Raw genomic sequence first — 26,889 nt, 5'->3', positions numbered from 1 at the left:
TTTTTCATCAGCACCCCTTTTGGCTGACTAAAACAGGTAGGGAAAAAAATATACCAAATGTATGCTATGGACCATAGTTAGTGATAATATTCTGATGATTCTTTCATAATCTGTAACTGATGTTCCACAACAATGCTAAGGTGTTGGTGGAGGGTGATATATGGGAATTCTGCACATTATGCATGGCTGTTTTGTAAACTCACAACTTCTCTGATAAAAATATACTTTAAAAATAAAGAACATAAAATAATTTCACTATAATCTTGGAGCTAGCTATAATAGGTTATGGATGCACATAAAAACCTTTATCTCTTACAAGTAGTATGCTAAATTTGGATTAGGGAAAAAAGTATGTTACCTTGCTTCCTTAACTTTATTATTTTTTAATGGAAAAATTATTTTCTGAAAATGAAAATAAAAACACATGATAGGTATATGATAATGACTCAAAACGACAGAAGAAATAATAATGATGCAGAAGAAAGAACTGCTGAAATTGAAGAGAGATAAGAACAGAGAGAGAAAATAATGGAAAAAATTGAGCAGGGCTCAGGGATTGAATGATAGATAACATGATGCACAACAATATACTTGTCATTAGAGTTCCAGAAGGAGAAGAGAAGGAAGAAGGGGGCAGAAAGAGTATTGGAAGAAATAATGGCAGACAATTTCCCAACTCTCATGAAAGAAATGAATTTATATGTCCAAGAAGCACAGCGTACCCCAATCAGAATAAATGCAAACAGACCTACTCCAAGGCACACACTACTGAGAATGTCAAAGATAAGGAGAAAATTCTGAGAGTGGCAAGGGAGAAGCAAGCCATCATGTAAAGGGATGCCCAGTAAGACTTAGCACAGGTTTCTCATCAGAAACCATGGAGGTGAGAAGACAGTGGTATGAGACAATTAAGATACTGAAAGAGAGAAATTGCCAGCCAAGTATTCTTTATCCAGCAAAAACTCTTTGGCTAGACTTTTGAATACTGAAAAGAAGTCCTCATATAAATAAAAAAAAACTAAAAGATGTCAAATGACCTCAAAAGGAGTTAGCTAACATGCTGAGGATGATAGAAAAGAATATTGGAAAGCAGCTGGGGAATGCAGATGTGGCTCAAGCAACTGAGCTCCCACCTACCACACAGATGGTCCCCGATTTGGTTTCCAGAGCCTCCTGGAGAAGACTAGCAAGACAGCGAGCTGGTGTGACAGGCAGGAGCAGTGAGCTGATGCAACAAGATGATGCAACAAAGGAGACACAAAGAGGAAAGACAATGAAAGAGACAACAAAAGCAGGGGACAGAGGTGGCTCAAGTGACTGAGTGCCTCTCTCCCTCATGGGAGATCCCAAGTTCAGTTCTCAGTGCCTCCTAAAGAGAAGACAAGCAGACACAGAGAGCACACAGCAAATGGATACAGAGAGCAGACAGCAACTGCAAACAACAAGGTAGGAGGGGTAAATAAATAAAAAATAAATCTTAAAAAAAAAGCTGGTTCCTTGATAGCAATTGAGTCACAATTAACCAACCTTCAAGAAGAGAGCTCAAACCAGATTTCACACCATGTGAAAAACTACATTCTGAAAACTTACTGTTTAAGCCACCTTAATTTGGGTTTTGTTACTTACAGCTTAAAGTTAGTTAATAAATGTGAGCCAAGTTCAATTTTACACCATGACCAATGGGATTTATTCCTGGCATTCAAGGGCTGTTCAACATAAGCAAATTAATTAACACAGTACACCACATTAATAAATTGAAAGGAAAAAAACAAGTCGTCTCAATCAATGCAGAAAAGCATTTGCCAAAGTGCAGCATCCTTTTTAAAAATAATTTCCCCTCCCCCTCCTACTTCTCCAGCCCTGCTGTTTTTGCTGTCTGTGTTTATTCGCTGTGTGATCTTCTGTGTCGATTTCTCTTTTTGTCTTCTCCTCTTGTTTTTTCTCCTCTAGGATTCACCGGGATTCAATCCTGGGGACCTCTGATGTGGAGAGAGGTTCCCTGTCAACTGAGCCACCTCAGTTCCTGGTTTCTGCTGCACTTCACCATGACTCTCCCTTCATGTCTCTTTTGTTGCATAATCATCTTGCTGCATAACTCACTTGCACGGGCACTGGTTCACCACGTGGGCACTTGGCTTGTCATGCAGGCACTCAGCTTGTCATGCAGGCACTTGGCTCACCACACGGGCACTCAACCTGCAATTGGGCACTCGGCTCACATGTGGGCACTCGGCTTACCACACGGGCACTGGTTCACCACACAGGAATGCTTTCTCTTTTTCTTTTTTACTAGGAGGCCTAAGGGATTGAACCTGGGTCCTCCCATATGGTAGGCAGAAACCCTATCACTTAAGCCACGTCCACTTCTCCAGCATCCTTTCTTGATAAAAATATTTTGAAAGATAGAAATAAAAGGAAAATTCATCAATATGATAAAGGGTATATATGAAAAACCCACAGCCAACATCACATTCAGTGGGAAAAGGTTGAAAGCTTTCACTCTTAAAATCAGGAACAAGACAAGCATGCCCACTGTCACCACTGTTACTCAATAATGTACTAAAAGTTCTAGCTAGAGCAATTAGACAAGAAAAAAAAGACATCCAAATAGGAAAAGAGAAAATAATACTGTCACTATACAGCGAGGCCATTATCCTATATTTAGAATATTCTGAAATGTCTATGACAAAGTTACTTGAGCTAATAAACAAGTTTAGCAAAGTGGCAGGATACAAGCTTAACATGCAAAAATCAATAAGGTTTCTGTACAGTAGTACTGAACAACCTGAGGAGGAAATCAGGAAAAAAATTCATTTACAGTAGCAACAAAAATATCTAGGAATCAATTTAACCAGAGAAGTATGGGGCTTATATTCAGAAAACTACAAAACGACGCTAAAAGAAATCAAAAAGACCTCAACGAATGGAAAGACATTCCACACTCATGGATTGGAAGACTAAATATTGTGAAGATGTTAATCCTACCCAAATGATTTTTAGATTTAGTGCCAATACCAATCAAAATTCCAACAGCCTACTTTGCAGAAATAGAAAAGGCAATTACCAAATTTATTTGGAAGGGAAAGGGTACCCAAGCAGCCAAAAACATCCTAAAAGAAGAGCAAGTGGAATAGCTGTAGCTCAGTGGTTGAGCACTTGCTTCGTACATATGAGGTCCTGGATTCAATCACAAATAACTCCTAGGGGAAAAAAAAAGAATGATGTGGCAGGACTCTCATTGCCTGACCTTGAAATACATTACAAAGCTACAGCAGCCAAAACAAGATGGTATTGGTATAAAAATAGACATACTGCTAAGTGGAATAGAACTGAGTATCCAGATAGAGACCCTCACCTCCATGGCCAACTGGTTTTTGACAAACCTACCAAGCCCATGTGACTGATAGAAAAGTGTCTCTTTAAACAAATGGTGATGGGAGAACTGGATATCCAAAATCAGAAGAAAGACAGAGGACTCCTACCTCACTCCCAATATAAGAATCGATTCAGGTGAGGAGATGTGGCTCAGTGGCTGAGTGCCAGCTTCCCAGATACAAGGTCCTGGGTTAAATTCCTCAAAAAAAAAAAAAAAAAAACAGAAAGAAAGAAAGAATCAATACAAAATGGATCAAAGGTCTAAATACAAAAGCCAGGACCATAAAATTACTAAAAGAAAATGTAGGGAAACACTTTCGAGATCTGGAGGTAGGTAGCAGTTTCTTGGACCTTACATCCAAAGCACAAGCAACAAAACAAAAATAGATAAATGGGACCTCCTCAAAATTAAACACCTCAAAGGACTTTGTCAAAAGGGTGAAAAGGCAGCAAACTCAATGGGAGAAAATATTTGGAAATCATGTATCTGATAAGGGCTTAATTTCCATGATATATAAAGACATGCTACAACAATAAAAAGACAAATGACCCAATTAAAAAATGAGCAAAACACTTGAATAGACATTTGTCCAAAGAAGAAATACAAATGGTGGAAAAAAAAACACAAAAAAAATGTTCAATATCACAAGCATTTAGGGAAATGCAAATCAAAGCTACGATATATCATTTCAAACCTATTAGAATGGCCACTGTTAAAGGATGTAGAGAGATGGAAGTGGCTTATTCACTGCAGTGGAAATGTAGAATGGTATGGCCACTGTGGAGGACTGTCTGGCAGTTCCTAAAGAAGTTAAATATAGATTTCTCATGTGACCCAGCAATATGACCACTAGGAAGAAGTGAAAGCAGTGACATGAACAGATATCTGCACAACAATGTTCATAGTAGTATTATTCACAATTCCTAAAAGATGGAGGGAGGAGATGTAGTTCAAGTGGTTGAGTGCCTGCTGTCCATGTACAAGGTCCTGGGTTCGAGCCGCAGTACCCCCTAAAAACAATCAATTGCCAAAAGATAAACAAATAAACAAATTGCCATGTATACTTATGATGGAATATTATGCAGCAGTACCAAGAAATGAAGTCATGAAGCACAGGACAACAGGATGAACCTGGAGGGTATTATTTTGAGTGACAAAAGGCCAAATAACTGTATGACTGCTCTATTATGAACTAAATATATTGTGTAGTAAACTCGTGGAGTTAATAACTAGAATATAGGTCACCAGAAAATAAAATGAGGTTAGAAAATGGAAAGCTGAGATTTAATCTGTGAATTGGTAAAAAGATTGCTTGTTAATCTTTGGAAATGAATAGAAATGGTGAAAGCACATCATAGCATTTGTAAGTAACAGTGCTAATATATGGGTATGACAGTGATTAAAAGTTAAACTTCTAGGGTTAGGTGTCTTACTAAAAGGAAAACTATTAATAAAAAATGGGACATGGAACTGCATAGCATAGCAAAACTTCGTGTGAAATATGAGTATGGGTAATATTGCATATATAGGACTTTTTCTTTGAAACTGAACAAATGTACATTAATGTTAAAAGATGTTAATAACAGGTAAAAATACAATGAAAGCAAACTATGGGCAGTAGTCATGGTAATATATTAACAATCTTCCATTAAGGGTAAGAAAGAGAAAGTAAATATATTAAGAAATGAGACAAAAGGTACTACATATTGACTCCATCTATACAAAAAGTAAATATGAATAAATTAATGGAGACAGAACAGTAGCTATGTATAGCAGGATAGAGAGATTGAGAAGTGATTATTAAGAGGGAGAGTTTTATTTGTTTTGTGTTTTATTATTATTTTATTAATGGAGCAATGAAATGCTCTAATAATGACTAAAGTATGAAGCACAACTATGTGATTACACCACACATTACTGATTGTACACTTTGGATGGACTGTATGCTTTAAGAATATGTATCAGTAAAATTGATTTAAAAATAATACAAAAAATTTTTGTATAAGATATGAGGTAGGAATCCTCCTTTGTTTTGTAAACTGAGATCTGGTTTTCCCAGGAGCATTTATGGAAGAGAATATTCTTTTCAAAATGAGTGGTCTTTGCCCTTTGTGCAAAAAATCAGTTGGCTTCAAATATGACAGTTGATTTCTGAGCTCTTAATTTGATTCCATTGATCTATAAATCTGACATTGTGCCAATACCATGCTTTTTTTTTTTTAAAAGATTTTATTTATTACCCCCCTCATTGTCTGTGCTAGCTGTCGGCTCATCTTCTCTTTAGAAGGCCCTGGGAACCAAACCTGGGACCTCCAATGTGGGAGAGAGGTCCTCAATCGCTGAGCCACCACCGCTCCCTGCTTTGTTGTGTGGACAGCTCGCCACACAAGTCAGCTTGCCTTCACCCTGGGTATTGAACCCTGGGCCTGCTATATGGTAGACAGGAGCTCAATTGCTTGAGTCACATACATTTCCCTTAACAATATTTAGTCTTCCAATCCATAAACATGGAATGTCCTTCCATTTATTTAGGTCTTCCTTAAGTTCTTTTTTATTTGAGGTACTTGGGATTGAACCCAACACCTCGTACTTGTGAAGCAGGCACTCAACCACTGAGTTACACTCATTCCTCCTTGAATTTCTTTTTGCAATGGAGCAATGTTTTGTAGTTTTCTGTGTATAAGTTTTTTTTTAAAAAAGGATTTTATTTATTTATTTTCACCCCCTCCCTGTATGCACTTGCTGTGTCTGTTCATCTTCCTTGTTTCTTTAGAAGGCACCAGAACCAAACCCAGTACCTCTGATATGGGAGGGAGATACCTAATTGCTTGAGCCACCTCCGTTCCCTGCTTTGTTGTGTCTCTCATTGTGTTTTTCTTCTTGTGTGTCTTCTTTCATCAACTTGTTGTGCCTGCCCATTGCATCAGCTTGCTGTCTTGCTCATCCTCTTTAGAAGGTACCAGGAACCTCTGCTCCCTGCTTTGTTATGTCTCTCCCTATGTTTTTCTTCTTGTGTTTCTTGTTGCATCAGCTGACCATGCCTGCCTGTCGTACCAGCTTGCTGTCTTCTTTAGGAGGCACTGGGAACCAAACCAGGGACCTCCCACATGGTAGGAGGGAGCTCAATTGCTTGAGCAACATCTACCTCCTAGATATTTCAATGGAATTTTTTTTCTTGATATCTTCTTCTGATTGTTCTTCATTGTGTATAGAAACACAACTAATTTTGGGTTGTTGATCTTGTACTCCACCACTTTGCTGAATTCATTTATTAGCTCTAGGAGCTCTGTTGTGGAATTTTCAGGATTTTCAGTATTTAGGATCATGTCATCTGGAAATAGGGAATATTTACTTCTTCCTTTTAAACTTGGATCCCTTTTATTTATTTTTCTTGCCTAATTGCTCTGGCAAGATCTTTGAACACAATATTGAATAACAGTAGTGACAGTGGATATCCTTCTCTTGTTCTGATCTTAGAGGGAAACCAACTGATTTTTTAAAAGGGTACCAAGTTCATGCAATGGTGAAAGAACAATCTCTCTAGAAATGATACTGGGAAAAGTAAATAGGTATCCATAAGTGAAAGAAGGATGGTGGCTCCTATATCATACCACATACAAAAATTGACTCCAATGGCTCAAAGAACTAAAACATAAGGATGAAAAACTATGAAACTGCTAGAAGGACCTTGTGTTAGGCAATGGTTTCTGAGACTTTATACCAGAAGCACCAGCAACAAAAGAAAAAAAAACAGAACTGCATCAACATTAAAATTTTTGTGCATTAAAGGACTTTTGTCATAAGAGTAAAAGACAATCCACAGAACTTGAGAAAATATTTGGAAACCACATATCTGATAAAGGTTTAGTATACTTTATTTAGATAAAGTATCTAAAATATATAAAGAAATCACTCTAATAGTGATTGAAGTAATGAATGCACAACTCTATGATTATACCAAATACCATCAACTAAATATTTTGGATAGGCTGTTGGTTTATAAATATGTGTCAATAACGTTGATTAAAAAAAAAAAAAAAGAATTAGAAATCCTACAACCCAACAACAAATAGAAATAGCCAAAAAAACACAAGAAAAGATGCGCAACATCATTAGCCATTAGGGAAATGCACATCAAAACCATAATGAGATGCCACTGTACACCTACTAGAGCGGCTATTATAAAAGAAACAGAAAATAAGCAGTGTTGGAGAAAATGTGGACAAAAAGGAAATTTCAAACATTGTTCAAGGGAAAGTAAAATGGTACAGCCACTGTGGAAGACAGTTTGGTGGTTCCTGAGATAGTTAAGTATATAATTATCATATGATCCGGCAATCCTACTTCTAGGTATATATCCAAAAGAATTGAAAACTAGGACTGGAACAGAGAATTGTACATCAATATTCATAGTGGCATTATTCACAGTTCTCAAAAGATAGAAGCAACTTTAATGTCCATCAACAGATAAATAGATAAAAATATGGCATATACATACAATGGAATATGATTCAATCATAAAAGAAAATGTTCTGACACATGAAGCAACATGGATGAACCTTGAAGACATCATGTTGTATGAAATAAGCCAAACTCAAAAGGACAAATATTGTATGCTCTTATTTAGATGAAGTAACTAGAATATGCAAATATACAGAGTAAGAAACTAAAATAAAGATTACCAGGGGAGACAGTAGGCGTAGGAGATGTGAAGTTAGTGCTTAACTGGTACTGAACTTTTGTTTGGGGTTATGGAAACATTTTGATAATGGATGGTGGTAATGGTAATACAACATTGTGCATATAATACCAGGTATTGTATAGTTTTTAAAGAGGTTAAGAAAGGAAATTTTAGGTTGTATTTGTGCTGCCAGAATATGAATTCATAGAACCATACAACACAGTGAACCCTAACATAAACTATGGACTATAACACTAATGCAAAGTGTTAATAGCAGGGAAAGGGAAACGGACTTGGCCCAGTGGTTATGGTGTCCGTCTACCACATGGGAGGTCCGTGGTTCAAACCCCGGGCCTCCTTGACCCGTGTGGAGCTGGCCCACACGCAGTGCTGATGCACGCAAGGAGTGCCGTGCCACACAGGGGTGTCCCCCGCATAGGGGAGCCCCATGCGCAAGGAGTGCACCCGTAAGGAGAGCTGCCCAGCGCGAAAGAAAGTGCAGCCTGCCCAAGAATGGCACCGCCCACACTTCCCTTGCCGCTGACGACAACAGAAGCGGACAAAGAAACAAGACGCAGCAAATAGACACAGAGAGCAGACAACCGGGGAAGGGGGGGAGTTAAATAAATAAATAAATCTTTAAAAAAAAAATAGCAGGGAAAACAGTGGGTATGGGCAGGGGAGAGAGGGTTATATGAGAACTCTGTACTTTCTGCATAATCTCTCTGTAAACTTACATCTTCCCTTAAAAAAAATTAAATTCATTATTAAAAAGATACTTTCACTTTTTTTTTTTTTAAAACAAGGTTCAGGGGATTAAACCCAGGACCTCAGACATCTGTTCCCCAATGAAGGTTGGTATTTACCTTTGTGTAGCAGTTTAATATAATTATGAATTCCAAAAATAGATATTGGATTGTTTGTAAACCATTCTGTATTTAGGCATGACTAAATTATGATTAGGGCTTTGACTGGGCCATGTCAGTAGGGTGTTGAGTCCCCGCCCCTTGGTAGGTGGGGACTCACAGAGAAAAGGCATGGCAAAGGACAGAGTTGGAGAATTTGATGTTAAAGTTTTTTTGGTTTTTTTCCCCACTATTTTTTTTAAGATTTATTTATTTATTTATTTCCCTTCCCCCCCCCCCACCCCGGTTGTCTGTTCTCTGTGTCCATTTGCTGCATCTTCTTTGTCCACTTCTGTTGTTGTCAGCGGCACGGGAATCTGTGTTTCTTTTTGTTGAGTCATCTTGTTGTGTCAGCCCTCCGTGTGTGCGGCACCATTTCTGGGCAGGCTGCACTTTCTTTCGTGCTGGGCGGCTTATCCTTATGGGGCGCACTCCTTGCACGTGGGGCTCCCCTATGCGGGGGACACCCCTGTGTGGCAGGGCACTCCTTGCGTGCATCAGCACTGTGCATGGGCCAGCTCCACACAGGTCAATGAGGCCCAGGGTTTGAACTGTGGACCTCCCATGTGGTAGACAGATGCCCTAACCACTGGGCCAAGTCCGCCGCCCGATGTTAAGAGTTCTGATGTGGAGTTTGATGCTGAAGTCTTGAGCTGGAGCCCCAGGAAGTAAGCTCAGAGAGGAAAGAGAAGCAAGCACCAGAGAGAAGAACCCTGAACCCAGAGAGAAGCAAGCCCTGGGAACAGAGGTCCCCAGGGAGCTTGAGCCCCGGCAGACATCTGCAGCCATCTTGCTCCAACACATGGAAATAGACTTTGGTGAGGGAAGTAATTTATGCTTTATGGCCTGGTATGTGTAAGATCCTACCCCAAATAAATACTCTATGAAAGCCAAGAGATTTCTGGTACTTTGCATCAGCACCCCTTGGCTGACTAATATACTTTGTTTTGTTTTTAGGAAGTATGGGGGATCAAACTCAGGACCTCATGTGTGGGAGGCAGGCACACAACCACTTGAGCTACAACTGCTCCCTTTCACTCTTTTTATTAATTGCTAAGGTCATTATCCTTTACCCTGAAGATTACTTGACTAAATCCACATCAGGAAAAGGCACACAGCCCCAAAAAAGTAGCGTTTCTTTTGTTAGACATGGGAGCAATCATGTTTATCTTTTAGCCATGATTACCAGGAAATTCTCAGTTTGATTTTAATCTCAATTATAGAAGTTATCTTACTCCAGTGTTACATAAAAGCACCTCTGATAAAGTTCTTGTGCATCATTATTTTAACTACTTTAAGTATATTTGTTTCCATTGTAAATGCCCTCAAAATTTTTTTTTAAAAATAAAAAAAAGAAGGCACAAATGGGAAGAGGAATACAGAACAGGTAGGAAAACAGGAAACAAATAATTAAGATGTAAGATTTAGGTCCTAAATTTAGATCAGCACTTACTTTAATGTAAATAAATTAAAAGCCCAAGTAAAAGAAAATATGACAGAGTGAATAAAAAACAACAAATATATGCTGTTTATGTTATCTACCTTAAATATGAGGACACTGAAAGTAAATAGAAAGTGACCGTGAACAAAGTATATGTAAATACGTAAATGGAAAGATATATCACATAATAACTCCCCCTCCCCAAAAGGAGTTGCAGCTGAAAAAATATAAAATAAAGCAACTTTAAGGCAATAACATTACTAGAGATAAAGAGGGATGTATTATAATAATAAAAGAACTAATCCACCAGGAAGGTACAACAGTTTAAAATCTGTAAGCATTTAGTAGTAATAACACTTCAAAACATATAAAGCAAAAATTAACAGAACTGATGTTAACATACCCTTCTCAGTAAATAAGACCAGCGCACACACACAAAATCAGTAATTACATAAAAGATTTGAACATAATTAACGATCTTGACCCAACTGGCATATATAGAACATCGTATCTACATACCTAGAGAATTTACTTCCTTTAAAGTGCTCACGGAAAGAAAGTTATTAAAACTGACTACGATGAACCAAAAAAGAAGTCGCAAATGTCAAAGGATTAAAATGGTACAGAAGAGGTCTCTAACAATAATGGTGGAATATAAAAAAGCTCCAAATATTTGAAATTAAGCAGCACTTCTAAATAACCCATAAGACAAGGAACTAGCACAACAAATACTAGAAAACATTTTGAACTGAATGACAATTAAGATATATAACAAATTAAAATGTATAGGATATAATGGTTTAAAGGAGAATTTACGTCCTTAAATGCACAAATGAAAACAGAAAGATTATACATCCTTTCCATTCAATCAAATAAAATGGTATATTACCATATATCTGCCTTTCTATAGTTTTAACAACTCAAGATGAAAGAAAAACATCAAACTGACCTAAGAATAGAAGAAACTGCAAACTAGAGAATCAGAGAGGCAACTCATTTTTCTCTTTATTTTTTACAACTTTAATAAGCACCCCTCCGGGGTTTGGGCTCTTGTTGTTCCATTTAATACCTACACATACATTTTTATATTGATATCTTCCTACTGGAAATATAATTCCATCAATTCCAATCTTGTAAAAGAGATATACTAGTTTAGTATTACTTAAAACTGAACAATTATGGAAGTTAGGTAGCAATACTCACCAATCCAAGTCTGGCAGCTTATTCGAGTTACACCGCTTTTTACAGGGAAGTCATTTACATATACCTGTCCGTTCTCATAGGTTATGTTAAGAACAACCTTAAAATAAAGCAGCATGTACATTAATGCCAGTGATTTAAAATGATGACAACTCTTTATACAAAAAAATATTATCTAATTAAATTAGATGTGTAGTTAAAAATAAAATGTTGCATAACACTTAGCTAAATGATATAGTAAAACTTAATCGAAAGGAGACTTACCTGTTCTTTAGATACCTCCCCACCATCTTGCAGGACAGTAACATTAATTCTGATGCTGTCCTACAAAACAAACATTACATAAATTGGAGAGGTATGCATTTCACAAATTAATAGCTCGGTTCTTTTTCTTTTTCACTAAACTATACTTATTGTACCTCACTATCACAACATGAAATGAATACTTTAAAAGACCATTTTTGTTTTTAGTCCTTTTCACATCCTTATTCATAATTCCAATTTTTTACAATCTGTATAATTCCTTCTATTTAATTGTGAAATATATCACATATACGAGCATAAAATTAGCTAATTCAGAGTTTAGAGAATTAACACTCTTGTGGACATTAACTAGGTCAAAAACTAGAATGTTACGCATACCTTAGGAGACCCCCCACAGGAATCCCTGCACTGCAGGGCTTCTGAACCCTTTTTGTTCCACAGACCCCTTTGCCACTCAGGTGAAAACCATGGACACCTCATGAAGTCCACACCATACTGTGCATTACTTAATAAATATATTACACCTGCATGTCCCCACAAGAATAATGGTTTCTGAATTTCAATTCAAGCTCACAGACCCCTCTTCAAGAGCCCCTGCTATACTATACTGGCTTCCATATTAATCACTTCTTGTTTTTCTTAATAGTTTTACTACCTATGTGTTTTTCTCTGTAAACAACATAGTCTTAATTTATTTATTTTAAAGGTTTATTTATTTCTCTCCCCTCCCCCCCATTGTCTGCTGTGTTCTTCTGTGCCCGATTCCATTTTCAGGCAGCTCCCCTATGTGGGGGACACCCTCATGGCAGGGCACTCCTTGCACGCATCAGCACTGCGCATGGACCAACTCACCACATGGGCCAGGAGGCCCTGGATTCGAACCCTGGACCTCCTATAATGGTAGGTGAACGCTCTATCAATTGAACCATATCTGCTTCCCAGTAATTTATTGTTAGTACTCTATTTTAGTCAGTAATTTACTGCACTTACATTTATCACTTGCCTAGCCCACAGGTTTTGTGAAAGACAATGAACGGGCACCAGCAAATTCAATTAAGGTCTTTTTGGTGCTTCTGAATGATTTCCTTTCCTAAGGGAATCTCACCCCTTCCTGCCTCCTGGCCTGCTGAGGGCCTCTTAATTAACTGGAAGTTCAGGCTTGCGAGCTAGGGTGGTGTATGCTTAGAAAGTGGGTGGAGAACTGAAAAGTTTCTCCCCATTCATTTTCAATTCTTCCCTCTAATTCCTCCACTCATATGATACATCTGGGCACAACTAGCTTCCAAAAAACAAAGGTAATAGATACCTGGTTTAAAATAAATAAGACTGAGGGAAATATATGAAAACTATATTTACACATGTAAGAAGATAAGTGTCCTCTCTGGATGCCTCTCTTTGGTGACTATTTTAATATTATTTTAATTTTATTTATTTTTAATATTATTTCAACTTTTATTTATTTTCTGACAACTGCATATGTAAACAAAACAGAAAAATGCTTGTAATCCAATATATCAGAGTCACCGCGGGGAGATGGGGAGCATTTTCCTGACTTCAGTCAGCTTTCTTAAATTTTTAGATCACGCTGGAAAGAAGGAAGCACAGATGGACAGATGAGATAAAGCAAGTATTGTAAAATATAACGGTCGTCTAGGTCTGCACTGTTCTATACCCAACCATCACAGGTGGCTATTTACATTTAAATTGATTAAAAATTCATAAAATGTAAAACTCAGTTCCTGAGTCTCACTGGCCATATTGCAAGTGCTGAAGAGCCACAGCAGTCCAGTGGCAACTATAAGGGACAGAACAGATAAAGACCCACCATCTTGGAAAGTGGACTTTGGCCCAGTGGTTAGGGCGTCCGTCTACCATATGGGAGGTCTGCGGTTCAAGCCCCGGGCCTCCTTGACCCGTGTGGAGCTGGCCCATGCACAGTGCTGATGTGCGCAAGGAGTGCTGTGCCTCACAGGCGTGTCCCCGTGCAGGGAAGCCCCACATGCAAGGAGTGTGCCCCGTAAGGAGAGCGGCCCAGCACAAAAGAAAGTGCAGACTGCAGTCCAGGAATGGCGTCACACACATGGAGAGCTGACACAAGATGATGCAACAAAAAGAAACACAGATTCCTGTGCCGCTGACAACAACAGAAACAGACAAAGAAGAACATGCAGTAAATAGACACAGAGAATAGAAAACTGGGAGGGGGGGAAGGGGAGAGAAATTTAAAAACAATTTTTTTCTAAAAAAAAGAAAGACCCATCATCTCCAGAAGGTCACTAGAAAGAGAAAAGCATGATTTTTTTTTCCTTATTCATAATAAATACAGATTTATTTTTTTAAGGACATGGAGATCACAGTTTCATTATAGTAAACAGCAAAAATTCAGAATAGAAACAAAAAATCATTGACAACTTTACTATGAAATATCCACGATTAAAATTTGATTATATTTACCATCATTATCGATGTGTATGTATGTGTAAACCGTGAAGAAAGCATGATTTTAAGAGGTATTAGCACTTATCTCAGGGATCACTGTAAAATTCTTTCAAACTTAATGTTGAGAAAGTTTAGATTAGGAGGTTTGAGCTTCCCATATACACATTTCCAAATAATTACGGCGTTTTTTCTGCTCAGCATGCATTTCATCTATGAAATTCTAGCTTAGATTTAGATTTTCCAAAAGTAGAATGGAGGAATAAGGAGGAAGAATTGAAATGGTGAAATCACCGAGAGCCCACAGCGCAGCACATACTGTACACTTGCAGTCTAAATGCATTTTTCTCTGATTACACAGGCAGACACAAATGGCTTTGGGTTCATTACTACGATGAATCTTTAAAATTGACAAAAGGGGAGAGCAGTTTTGTTTGATCTCTTGGTCTTTGTCCACGGCCATTATGCAGCCCCCACGTAATTTCAGATCACTAGTGGTTCTTGGAGCCCGCAACGGTCTGGCCTCTTAGAACTTCCCAGCAGAACTGAAACTGAGTCGTGATCATTATTTTTGTACCCAGAGAGGGTAATGCCAGGACTCTAAAAGATAAAAAGTAAAAAAATGACATTTTCGGTGTCAGTTTCCCCGGGCCAGGCGCGGAAGACCCAGCCGGCAGGCGGGCTCCGGTGCGGTCCGCGGCCCTGCTCCCGGGCCCTGGGGCCCCTGCGAGGCCGGCGGGGAGGCCCCGGCCGGCGGGCTGCGGCGGGTGGGCGTCCCCGTCCTCCCGACCCTGAGGACCCGGGTCAGCGCCGTGCACCGCCCGGGGCGCTCCCCCTCCGGGCCCACGACGCGGCCCCCGGCTCCAGGCAGGGGCGGGGTCGCCCGGGAGGCTCCGAGCAGGTGCGGGGTCGCCCGGGGGCTCGGCCCGCACCGTATCCGGTGTCCCCGGCCCTCTCGCAGCGCCCCCCGCGGGCCCGGACCCCCACCCTTCGCCGGCCGGCCGCTGTGGGGGTGTCGTCGCGGACGCCACAGCCTCACGACCCTCCGAGACTCCTTACCTGAGGGCCTCGGGGCGGTGGCCCCGGAGCGCCTGTCGTCAGCTCCCCGGCGGCGGACAGCGCCGCGAGCACCAACAGCCGCAGGGCGAGCCGGGCCTGCGCGGCCCGCGGGGCGCCCTCCATCTTGGACAGGCTGGCCTCGGCGGGGGGCGGGGCCGGGCGGGGCCGGGGGCGGGGAGGGGGCGGGGCCTATTGTACCGAGAACAACGTTGGGCGAGACCCGCCCCGCAGCTCGGGGGGGCGGGTTCCCGGGAAGTTAGCAAAGGTCCGGCTTTATCGCTGTGGTTTGGATGGCTTTTCCCCACCAAAACGTGTGTAAACGTTTTTTTTTTGGGGGCCTTTATTTTAAATCCCTATATACCCGATATACACATGTCTACGTCCTTCTGTGTGCATACATCTGTAAAACGAAAATATTGATAATTCAGAGCACTACTATATATTAAAAATAAAACACCACATTTAGAGGGGAATTTTTGGTTAAAGGGGAGTTCTAAACTGGCTGCTCATGGGAATTGCCCAGGTAGCTTTAAAAAGTTTCTGATTCAGAGTCCGGCCTTGAGGCGCTGGCACCCCAGGTGATTTTATTGGGCAGACAAGAATCAAGCCCTACAGGGGAACACCTGCAGCCCATCCACGTGGGCTCGAGGGCTTTTCTAGTCCGTCTCCAAGGAGGAAAGATGTTTCTGCCCACTTTCAGACTTTTCATTGTTGTTTTTGTGAAGCCCTTTAAATCAGGAAATGATTCCTGAATAGCCAAGAAATTCAGACTTTTCAGATTAAGAGGACTGCATATAGATTTAGAACTTGGAGACGATGCCAATCAGGCAGAATAAGAGGCATGCTTAGTCTTTCTTTGAAATAACCGTTTGGCATAAAAAAGCAACACATTACTGTTTCTTAGAACCCACCTTCCACTTTTATCCCCACACTTGCCTGCTTTTTTCACTAGGTCAAACTGCAAAAGGTTTGGCCAAAAGGTTTACTTGTTTGACTAACATAAACACCACCTGCGGCTTGCACTGAGCTATGCGGAATCTTCTTGAACTTACCAGTGCTTTCCAGAGTGCAGCCCCCTGTTTTTGAGCTCTGGCTGCAACCCGGCTGGCCTTTTACTGATTCAGCCTGCTGGAGTAGGTGCTTGGACAAGTAACAGCTAAATAGTCCAGCCTTGACAGTATTACTCAATCATGATCAATTTCGCTGTTTTGCATGACATAGTTCCCTTTAGGTAGCTGTTTTTGCTATATGAAAGCAGGAGCACCACAGAATTTGCTATTAAAATGACCCATTAACTGTAAAAGCACTATCTACCACTACTGTGATGAGTTATAATAAAACTTTAAACAAACATTGGTGCTGGGTTCCACTTACTTGTCATTCACTGAAAGATTCAGCTTGCCATACTCAGCCTTCAAATTCATCTGTGAAACAAAAATCAAAATTAACTTGACAGATTCACCAATGTTAAACGATGTGTACTTTGATGTTCTTTTAAATTGATACATGTCAACTTCATATCTTTGATATCACATCCATCCATCCAAAAGAATTCAATTTACCTAGCATAGCAAACAAGTGTAGTTCTGTGCACATTAGATGTTTTATGCTCTCTGAAGATAATTTTTCATAAAGCAAAAGACATTCTGAAACAGTCTAATACCATAGAAAACAAAATGTATAAACATGCATCTTTATTCTCTCACCAGATAATTCCTTCATTCCAAACTTTGATATACTTCTATGTCAGCAACAGATTTTGTTATTTTCATTATTCCCATAACCAAAACTTGAATTCATCTTTTCCTACAATCCAAAAGCAGGTTTGAAGGAAAGGCTTGTGGGACAATGAATAGGAAACTCTAGGAATCAGTCCCTCCAACGAAACAACTATTGAATTGTAAGGAACTGTCTTGAGGAACTCTGGTGTCTAGTGGAACATTTTTTTGGCACCCAGAGAAGTGCTGGAGGAAAACATTGGTAAATTGCTGTGAATCAGTGCATTTCACCCTCTGTGTAGTGGCAAGCAACAGTGGGAATGAAGCCTGGGCTCTTGTGAAGTCTGCCAGTGAAGCAGGCTAGTAAGACAGGGAATCAGATGGATCTGGAATCTGTCAAGAAGTCCAACTTTCATTTGGTACCCCAAGATGGCTGCTGGAAGACCCTCACACAATTCCGCTATCCCGAATGAGATTTCCTTTGGAAACCAGGAGAAGCCCTGGATATTCCCCAAGGACTTTATCATTGGGCCCTTCAGGCGGATTGATAGGTGGGGTAATCAATCAAAACAGCCAACAGCTGGAACTCCTCCCCTCCCATTAGCAAAGAGGTGGAATAATTAATGGTTTAAAAAGTGAGCACAAAGATTTCTTGTTCTTGCATGAAAAATTCTTGTAGATTTTTTGGAGTCCATTCTGCTTAGAGTTGAGTGAGCTTTCTGGATGTGTATCTTCATGTCTTTCATCAGATTTGGGAGGTTTTGGGCCATTATTTCTTTCAAATACTTTTGCACCCCTTTTTCTCTCCCTTGTTCTTTGGGGACTCCAATGAGGCATATATTGGTATACTTTATGGTGTACCACAGACCCCTCAAGCTCTGGTTTTTTTAAAAGAATATTTTTTCACACTAGATAATTTCAAAAGTCTCATCTTCAAGTTTGCTCATCCTTTCTTCTGCCTGTTAAAATATGCTGTTGAATACATCTAATGAGTTTTTCATTTCATAACAGCTCTCCAGCTCCAAATTTGTTTGGTTCCCTTTTATAATTTCTATCACTTTATTTTTTACAGACAGTGTTTCCCTAATGTCCTTTAGTTCTTTGTATATGGATTCCTTTACCTCACTGAACTTATTTAAGACAGTTGATTTAAAATCTTTGGCTAGTAGTTCCAATATATGAGCTTCCTCACAGATGGTTTTTGGCAAATTCTTTGTTTCCTGTGAATGGTCCATACTTTCCTGTGTCTTTGCATAATTCTTAATTTTTTGTTGAGAACTAAACATTCTGAGTAGTCCCTTCCTCTCACTCTGGAAATCTAGCTCTTCTACTTCTCTGGGCTTTCTAGACAGTGGTGGTGGTGGCTGCTGTTGAGGGCTGGAGCCATCAAGATGTGACTTTTCCAAAGTATTGTTACCCCCAAATGGGAATGGAAAGAGAAAAAAAAGACAAGGTACGACCTCTTTAAGCCCCTTCTACTGCTGTTGCCTTAGGGAGATTGGGCAAGCGGCCACCCTCAGAGTCCCAGCCCCAGCTCTCTGAAGTAGCGGATCAAAAGCACCCCACACACCTCTGGATTTGGGCAAGATATATCCTGGCCCTGGTGCAACGATATTTTGTCTAGATTCTCAACTATGCTGCAGAAATGAATTTCAAGAGCACGTCAGGTGAGTTAGGTCAGTAATGTATTCAGGTAGGGAGGAAGATAAATGGGAGAAAATAACAGATCATGGGTCCAGGTAGAGAGGAAGGGGCCAAAAAGTGATAAAGCAGCTGATTTATAGACTACAATTCCCCATTATAGATTATAAATGCCCAGGTTTTACTTGTAAGGCCAATAAGGCAGAGGAGAAATAGTGAAAGCAGGGTGCAGAGGGCAGGAATAGGCACACAGACTGGCACCAGGACTGGCACCAGAGCATAGCGAAGGCAAGAGTTGGGGTCCAAAGGCAAGAGAGAGTGAATTCAGGCCTTGCGCCTGCTTTTTGAACTGTTAATTATCCCACCCCTTTGCTAATGGCAGGGAAGGAGTTCCAGCTGTTTGCTGTTTTGGTTGATTGCCCCACACATCAGTCCCCCATGAGGGCCCAATGATAAAGCCCTTGGGGAGTATCCAGGGCTTCTCCAGGTTTCTGGAGGAAATCTTGTTCTGACTAGTAGAGTTTGAGGGGGGTGGTCTTTCAGCAGCCATCTTGGGATTATTGATGTCCATGTGGACTCTTTGCCAGGTTCCAGATCCATCTATTGATTCCCTCTCTTAGTAGCCAGCTTCAGCATGGAGTGCTCTACTTACGAATCTTCTCTGCAGATGGACAGTCTTCTCCTTCCATTCTTTCAATGATGTTGCAGGACGCTCTTCCTGTCTCCTGGAGCCCCCTAACAGGTGCTTTAGATAGCGCTGGGTGATTACTAACCACCCTTTAGCAGGAGCTGACTCTAGGAGTCCTTACTCTGCCACCATCTTGCTAGTTACCAAACAAGTAACTTTTGAAGAGAACCACCACATTCAGATACATAAAAACTCATAATAACAACACAAACTGTTGAATGCCAATGACAAGGTGCCAGTTCTGAAAGCTGTAAGAAAAAAGCAACATGTTATGTACAAGAGAGTCCCAATAAAATTAAGTGCCATATTCTCAACAGAAACCACAGAGGCAAAAAGGCAGTGGGAAGAAATACTTAAAGTGCTAAAAGAAAATAATTGCCAACCACGAATTTTCAAACATTTGGGAGGGATTAACACAGATCAACAAAAGCTGAGGGAGTTTGTCACCACTAGACCTGCCCTATAAGCAATGCTAAGGGAGTTCTTCAGAATGATAGGAAAGGACACAACACAGTGGATTGAAGCAGCATAACGAAATAAAGACCTCCAGTAAAGCTAGTAGTTACAAATGTCAGTATTATTGTATTATATTTTTTGGCATGTAATTTCACTTTTTACTTCTTACAGGTTCTAAAATGCAAATACATAAAAAGTAATGATAAACCTATGATTTTAGACATGCAATGTACAAAGATAGAATTTGTAAAAAGTACAACAAAATGATGAGGTGGTGGAGTATAGGAACAGTGTGTGTGTATGCTATTGAAAGTAACTCAGTGTAAAGTCAAATGTGATTGTTAAAGATTTAGGATTTTAAATTTAAGCCCCATGGTAAAGACAATATATGAAAAATATATACATAGGGGAGCAGGTGTAGCTCAAGTGGTTGATGCCTGCTTCCTATATACAAGGTCCTGGATTTGATCCTTAGTACCTCCTAAAAATGAAATAAACAAATAAAAAAAAAAAAGCTCTGACTGGGGAGCAGTAGTTCAGTGGTTAAGTGCCTGCATCCCACGTACGAGGTGTTGGGTTCAATGTTCAATTCCTGGTACCTCCTGAAAAAAAATATATACATATTACTCAAATATGTATTTATTATGCAAAATGGTAAACAACAAAAAAATCAAATAAATATGAAAGTGGGCCTAATGGAAGAACTGAGGGACAAAAAAGGCATAAGACTTACAAAGACCAAATAGCAAAGTGGCAGAACGGTGTCCTGCTTTACCAATACTTAATTTAAATGTTAATGATAGTCAAATGGCAGAGATTTTCAGAATGGACAAAAGAGCATGCCCCAAATATATGTGCTTAAAGAGACTTGCCTTAAATTAAAGACTCAAGTAGGTTGAAAGTGAAAAGATGGAAAAAATTTACCATGCAAATAATAACCAAAGGAGAACTGGGATACTAATACCAAATGAGATAGACTTTAAGTCAAAATTGTTACAAGAGACAAGGAAGTCACTATATATTGATAAAGGGGTCAGTTCAGCAAGACACCACAAAAATAAGTATATGTGATCTTAACAGCAGAGCCCCAAAATATATGAAGCAAATATTGACAGAAGTGAAGGGAGAAATAGATGGTTCTACATTAATCGTAAGAGACTTCAATAATGGATAGAACATCTAGACAGAAAATCATTAAGGAAATAGAAGACTTGAATGATACCTTAAATCAACTAGACCTAACAGACATATATAGAATTATTCACCCAACAGCAGCAGAATACATATTCTTCTGTAAGTGCACATGGATCATTCTCCAGAAGACTATATAATATATAACAAACAAGTCTCAATAACTTAAAAAACATTGCAATCATCCAATGTATCTTTTCTGACCACAATGAAATGAAGCTAGATATCAATAACAGAGAGAGAAATGGAAATTTCATAAGTATGTGGAAATTAAACAACATACTCTTAAACAACCAATGACTTAAAGAAGAAATCAAAAGGGAAATTAGGAAATACCTTGAGGTGAGTGAAAATGAAAACAACATACCAAAACTTAGGGTTTGCAGCAGAGACAGTGATGAAAGGAAAAGATATAGCTCTAATGCTTACATTAAAAAAAGAAAAAGAAATCACAAATGAGAGACTTAACCTCACAACCAGAAATCTAGAAAAAGAAGAGAAAACTAAACCCAGATGAGAAGAAGAAAGGAAAAAATAATGAATAGAGTGGAGATTAATGAACTAGACAAACAAACATTAGAATCATGGAAACCGAAAGTTGGTTCTTTGAAATGAGCAGTAAAATCGCCAATATTTTAACTAGGTTAATGGAGAGGGAAAGGGAGAGGGAGAGGGAGAGGATACAAATAACTAAAATCAGAAATGAGAGGGGGACATTACTACCAATCCCACAGAAATAAAAAGTATTATAAGAGGATATTATGAACAATGGTACGTCAACAAATTAGATAAGTTAAATGAAATGAACAAATTCCCAGTAACACACAAGCTATGTACACTGAATCTATTGAGAAATAAAAATCATAACCTTGCAAGATATCTAACGAGCCTCTCCTGTCCCCGCTTCTGTAAATCAGCCCATGAGAACATGGCCTTGCAGGAGAATATCAAACAAATGACTCCTGCCCCCCCCCACTTCCGTAATCTAATAAACCACTCCTGGCCCCTGCTTCCATAAATCAGTCTGCAACCTTGCACCTGCATTCTGCTTCTGTAACCCTGCTTGCAAAATTTCACCTAGCAATGTGTTAGCTGATGAGCAAAAGTCATGCTGATCCCACATAAAATCCTATACAAACCTATGAAAACTGAAACATCTTAAAGACCTTGTGGTAGGTGACAGTTTCTTGGACCTTATACCTAAAGCATGTGCAACAAAAGAAAAAATAGATAAATGGGACCCTCAAAATTAAACACTTTTGCATCTCACAGGACTTTGTCAAAAGAGTGAAAAGGCAGCCAACTCAATGAGAAAAAATATTTGGAAATTATATTCCAATAAGGGTTTAATATCGATGATATATAAGGAGATGTTACAACGCAACAATAAAAGACAAATGACCCAATTAAAAAATGGGCAAGACTTGAATAGATACTCATCCAAAGAAGAAATACAAAGGCAAAAAAACCCCAACAAAACACCAAAAAGTGTTCAACATTCTAATGATTAGGGAAATGCAAATCTAAACTACAATGAGATATCATTTCACTTCTATCAGAATAGCCAGGATTGAAAAGACAGTGAACTACATGTGTTGGAGAGGATGTGGAGAGATAGGAACACTTATTCACTGTTGGTGAGAATGTTGAATGGTACAGCCACTGTGGAGGACAGCTTGGCAGTTCCCAAAGAAGTTGAATATAGCCTTGCCACATGACCCTGCAATACCGATACTGGGTATATACCCAGAATAACTGAGAGCAGTGACACGAACAGACACCTGCACACTGATGTTCATAGCAGCTTTATGCACAATTGCCAAAAGTTGAAAACAATCCCAGTGTCCATCAACCAATGAATGTATAAACAAACTGTGGTGTATTCTCATGGTAGAATATTATGCAGCTTTAAGAAGAAATGAAGTTGTAAAGCATATGACAACATGGATAAACATGGAGGACATTATGTTGAGCAAAGCAAGCCAGACGCCAAAAAGGACAAATACAGCATGACTGCATTACTGTAAACTAAATATATTGTGTAACTTATTTTATGATTCCATTTATATAAAATGTAAATATAAATCAATTTATAAAAGATGAAATTTGATTAGTGGTTATATAGGGCTAGGGAAAGCATACTAAGGAGAGTGGAGTTTTTCTTTTTCAAGTAATGAAATAATTCTAAAATTTTTGGGATGATGAATGAACAACATTGTGATTATACTAAAAGTCATTGATACTTTAGATAGAGCATATGGTATGTAGGGGTAAGGTGAAATGGGGAGTTATTACTAAATGAATATGAGTTTTGGTTTGGGATGATGGAAATAGTCTGGAAATAGTGATAAAGGTAACACAATATTGTTAATGTATTTAATGTCAAAGAATCATCCACTTAAATTGGTTAAAATGATTTTATGTTGTGTATATTTTACAAATAAAAAGTAAATTAATAAAATTAATAATCCTAATTATAAAGTAGGTTTGACACCAGATGGGAATTCTGGTGGTGAGCTGGATCTGTTTGCAGTTTCTGGAGTGAGTCACTGCACTTTGATTGCAACAGTCTACTCCCATATTTTCCAAGGTTAATCTTCCACTTATTTTTGAACTTCCTGGAGATCTGCAGATGATGAGAGGGAGAGCAAGAGAAATATCCTTTTTACATCTCCAAATTTACTAACATGTGTAGCTATTTTCTATTACCTCATTTTTCTTCTGTGGTATTGAAAAGCCATTTCACTCTATCCTTGTATAATTAGAAATGAATTTCACTACACTCATAGTGATGGGAGACTTTTTTCATATGAAGAACTCATAGAAATATCATCATTGTAGCAGTCTGCACTTACTGTGTTAAATATGTCATGTATACTATTTAAACTTCACAATAAGCTAATGATATGAGCACAATTTATGGTCCTATTTTTTATATACAGAGTTTTATAGAAATTAAGCACTTTTCATTTAGTTACCTCACAGTTAATGATGGAGCTGTGACTTTTAACCCTGGCATTCTGAACCAACACACTCTACTGGAGCATTATAAAAGTAAAATTATTTTAAGATATATTCCTCCTCCCCCCGCCCCATTGTTTGTGCTGTGTCCCTTCGTTGTTGTGTGCTCATCTTTCTTTTTTTTTTTAGAACTGAACCTGGGACCTCCCATGTGGAAGGGAGGTACCCAATTGCTGAAGCCACCTCCACTCCCCATTTGTTGTGTCTCTCATTGTGTCTCTTCATTGCGTCATCTAGTTGCGTCAGCTTACCGTGTCAGCCTGTCACCTCAGCTCACTGTCTTACTTGTCTTCTTTAGGAGGTACCAGGAATCAAACTTGGGACCTCCCATGTGGTAGGTGGGCGCCCTACTACTTGAGCCACATTTACTTCCTTAAATGTAAAATCTAATTTAGTTTTTTTTTTTGGTATGTTTATAGAGAAATGATTATAAAACATTCCATTCATTGACTTTCTTAAAAAATACGAGCAGGGTTGGGAGAAATGGAGGAAAAGGAGTTTGTGGGAGATGTTAGCTTGCTTCTCCAGCAACAGGAACAGCACTGGAGCAAGAGGGGCTCCCTGTTCCCCCAGAGAAGTGATTCCAGCGACCCAATAAAACAATGGAGATGACCCTGAAGGTGTGCAGACACGGTGAGCACCCACAGATGTTAAAAAGCATACTGTAAATTAGTGTTCAATTATCCTGATAAAAACCCTGAAAATAAAAGATTGAAATAGAGGCATAGGGGATGTTACCAGATTTCAAGGAAACAGGCCATCTGTGACAAACACTGCAGGAAGGATTAAATGATAGAAATCATTTTGAGAGCCTGTTTGGGGATGATTTTATACTGAGTAACCTAGGTAAGTAGGTGGAAAGGATTCATATTCATTCTTCTTTGAACTTTTAGGACTTTTTAGAGATGAAAGCAGAGGCAGAGGGCGGGATGTACTTCCTCTGCCTTCAGTGACTTGTAGCATTCAGGAGTGGATTTTCTTCTTTAAAACCACAAATCACTTAATTCAATTCAGTGGAACACAGGAGGCTTGCTTTGTCATCCTCAACCTCATCTGATGCCAAAATGATGGACAAATTCAAATCTATACAAATATCCACAGAAAAGTTCAGTGACAGAGAAGTCACAACAAAGAAAGGACAGTTCAAGTCCTTGTCAAGGACAGGCAGATAAAGAAATGAGAGAAAATTGCTTCTCAATATTCTGCTCTCCAGCCATCCAGAAAGTTTTCTCAACCCCTGAGGCTTGCCACTTCCCCAAACAGAAAGTTCACTGTAAATGTGACAACCGTGACCAGGATGGATCTCAGGTCATCAATCTGGGATTCCTCTGGGCGTGAGAGGAAAGAGCATGAAAGGGAGCAGCAGTTGAATAAAGGAAATCATACTGAATTTGTCAAACACGCCAATACTTCAGCACCGTATGTTAATGCATGGGCATACATATGTATGTTTTTATTGTACATATTGTTAGGTAGCAGATGGCTCATTTACTACATCAGGAGTCACTTTTGGCAGTTTTAGTTAGGGCTACAGACATTTGAACATGTTGTTCAGACTAGGTATTTGATAGTGTCAACATAAAAAGAATTAGTAATGATGGTTCATGATTTCTTAAAAAGATGTATTTCTCCTCACCCTCTCGTCGTTTGCACTTGCTGTGTCTATTCGTCTTGTTTCCTTAGGAGGCCCTGGGACCTCTGATGTGGGAGGGAGGTGCTTGATTGCTTGAACCACCTATACTCCCTGCTTTGCTGTATCTCTCATTATGTATTTCCTCCTGTCTCTTGTTGTGTCATCTTGTTGCATCAGCTCGCCACGCCTGCTCATTGTGCCAGCTCGCTGTCTTCTTTAGGAGGCACTGGGAACCAAACCAGAGACCTCCTTTGTGGTAGGCAGAAGCCCAATCACTTGAGCCATATCCACTTCCTTGGTTGGTGATTTTGAGATTTGGAAAGCAATAAAGATTTTCCAATCTTTTCTCCAGACTGCAACTACTGTAGTATTTATCTTCGATGGAATTGTGGAAGCTCTTTCTCATTTCTTTTCACCTGTGTAACTACTACACAGGTCACAGGTATTCAACATTAAAAACACAAAATGTGTAATAGGATAGAGAGAAGCACAAATTAGATCATGACCATGAATTGATATTTTACTTATCAAGGTAAATATTTGTTATTTAGTGGTCAAAGTAAGTATAGCATAATTTAAAGATACAGTAATTATACACTAAATAATGAAGACATTTATCTTGGGTTTAAGATAGCCACATCTGGGTCTTGATTATTCCAAGCAATTTGACAATATCATATCTCAATACTAGTAAATCACTTCAGATATGAAATTTTACTATGTCATTTTTAAAAATTATCTTTGAGTAGTCCAAATTCTTCTTTAAAATGGTTTTATTTTTCTGAATCCTTTTTCACCCTTGGATCTGTATTTCTTTTATGCATACGCAGAATTTTACCAAATATTACTTTGTAATGCTACCTATAGCCTTATAGTTTAAGATCATTTTGGGAAAAGATTAGATGAGTTATATACATAGTATCAAGCATTTAAGTTGACTAATGTTCCAGTGTTCAAAGTTGTTGGTTTTTTAAAAAAATACTGTGGTAACCGGAGTCTCTCATCTTCTACAGCATCCATGAAACAGTGGTACGTTAACTTAGCTTAAAAGTAGGGTAAAATCTCAGACCCTTGACAATTCTTGAAACATTACTTCCTAGATTCCATGTTTTTTATATGTGTGGGATTGGGTATAGGTAGAAGGTTACCATCTCAGAGGATCCTTAATATTTAGAACAA

General features: G+C 39.1%; 1 protein-coding gene across 4 annotated transcripts in view; it reads right to left on the bottom strand.

Moving 5' to 3' along the window:
• Positions 1–15,511, bottom strand: part of GINM1 (glycosylated integral membrane protein 1) — a 52,572-nt gene extending 37,061 nt beyond the window's left edge. Inside the window, exons 1-4 of one of the 4 annotated variants that reach the window (XM_071212538.1) lie at positions 15,363–15,506; positions 14,322–14,903; positions 11,868–11,927; positions 11,607–11,703 (exon numbers count right to left, since the gene is read on the bottom strand). In XM_071212538.1, the coding sequence (XP_071068639.1) occupies positions 11,607–11,703; positions 11,868–11,927; positions 14,322–14,366 (202 nt within the window). In that variant the 5' untranslated portion in view covers positions 14,367–14,903; positions 15,363–15,506. Of the gene's footprint in view, positions 1–11,606; positions 11,704–11,867; positions 11,928–14,321; positions 14,904–15,362 lie in introns of all 4 variants that reach the window. The other 3 variants (XM_071212539.1, XM_058289696.2, XM_004472796.4) reach the window with 3 other exon arrangements.
• Between the last annotated feature and the right edge of the window lie 11,378 nt (positions 15,512–26,889).

This window comes from Dasypus novemcinctus, chromosome 28, assembly GCF_030445035.2.
Source record: "Dasypus novemcinctus isolate mDasNov1 chromosome 28, mDasNov1.1.hap2, whole genome shotgun sequence".
In the NCBI taxonomy this organism is placed as follows: Eukaryota; Metazoa; Chordata; class Mammalia; order Cingulata; family Dasypodidae; genus Dasypus; species Dasypus novemcinctus.
This window is presented reverse-complemented; position numbering and strand designations above follow the sequence as displayed.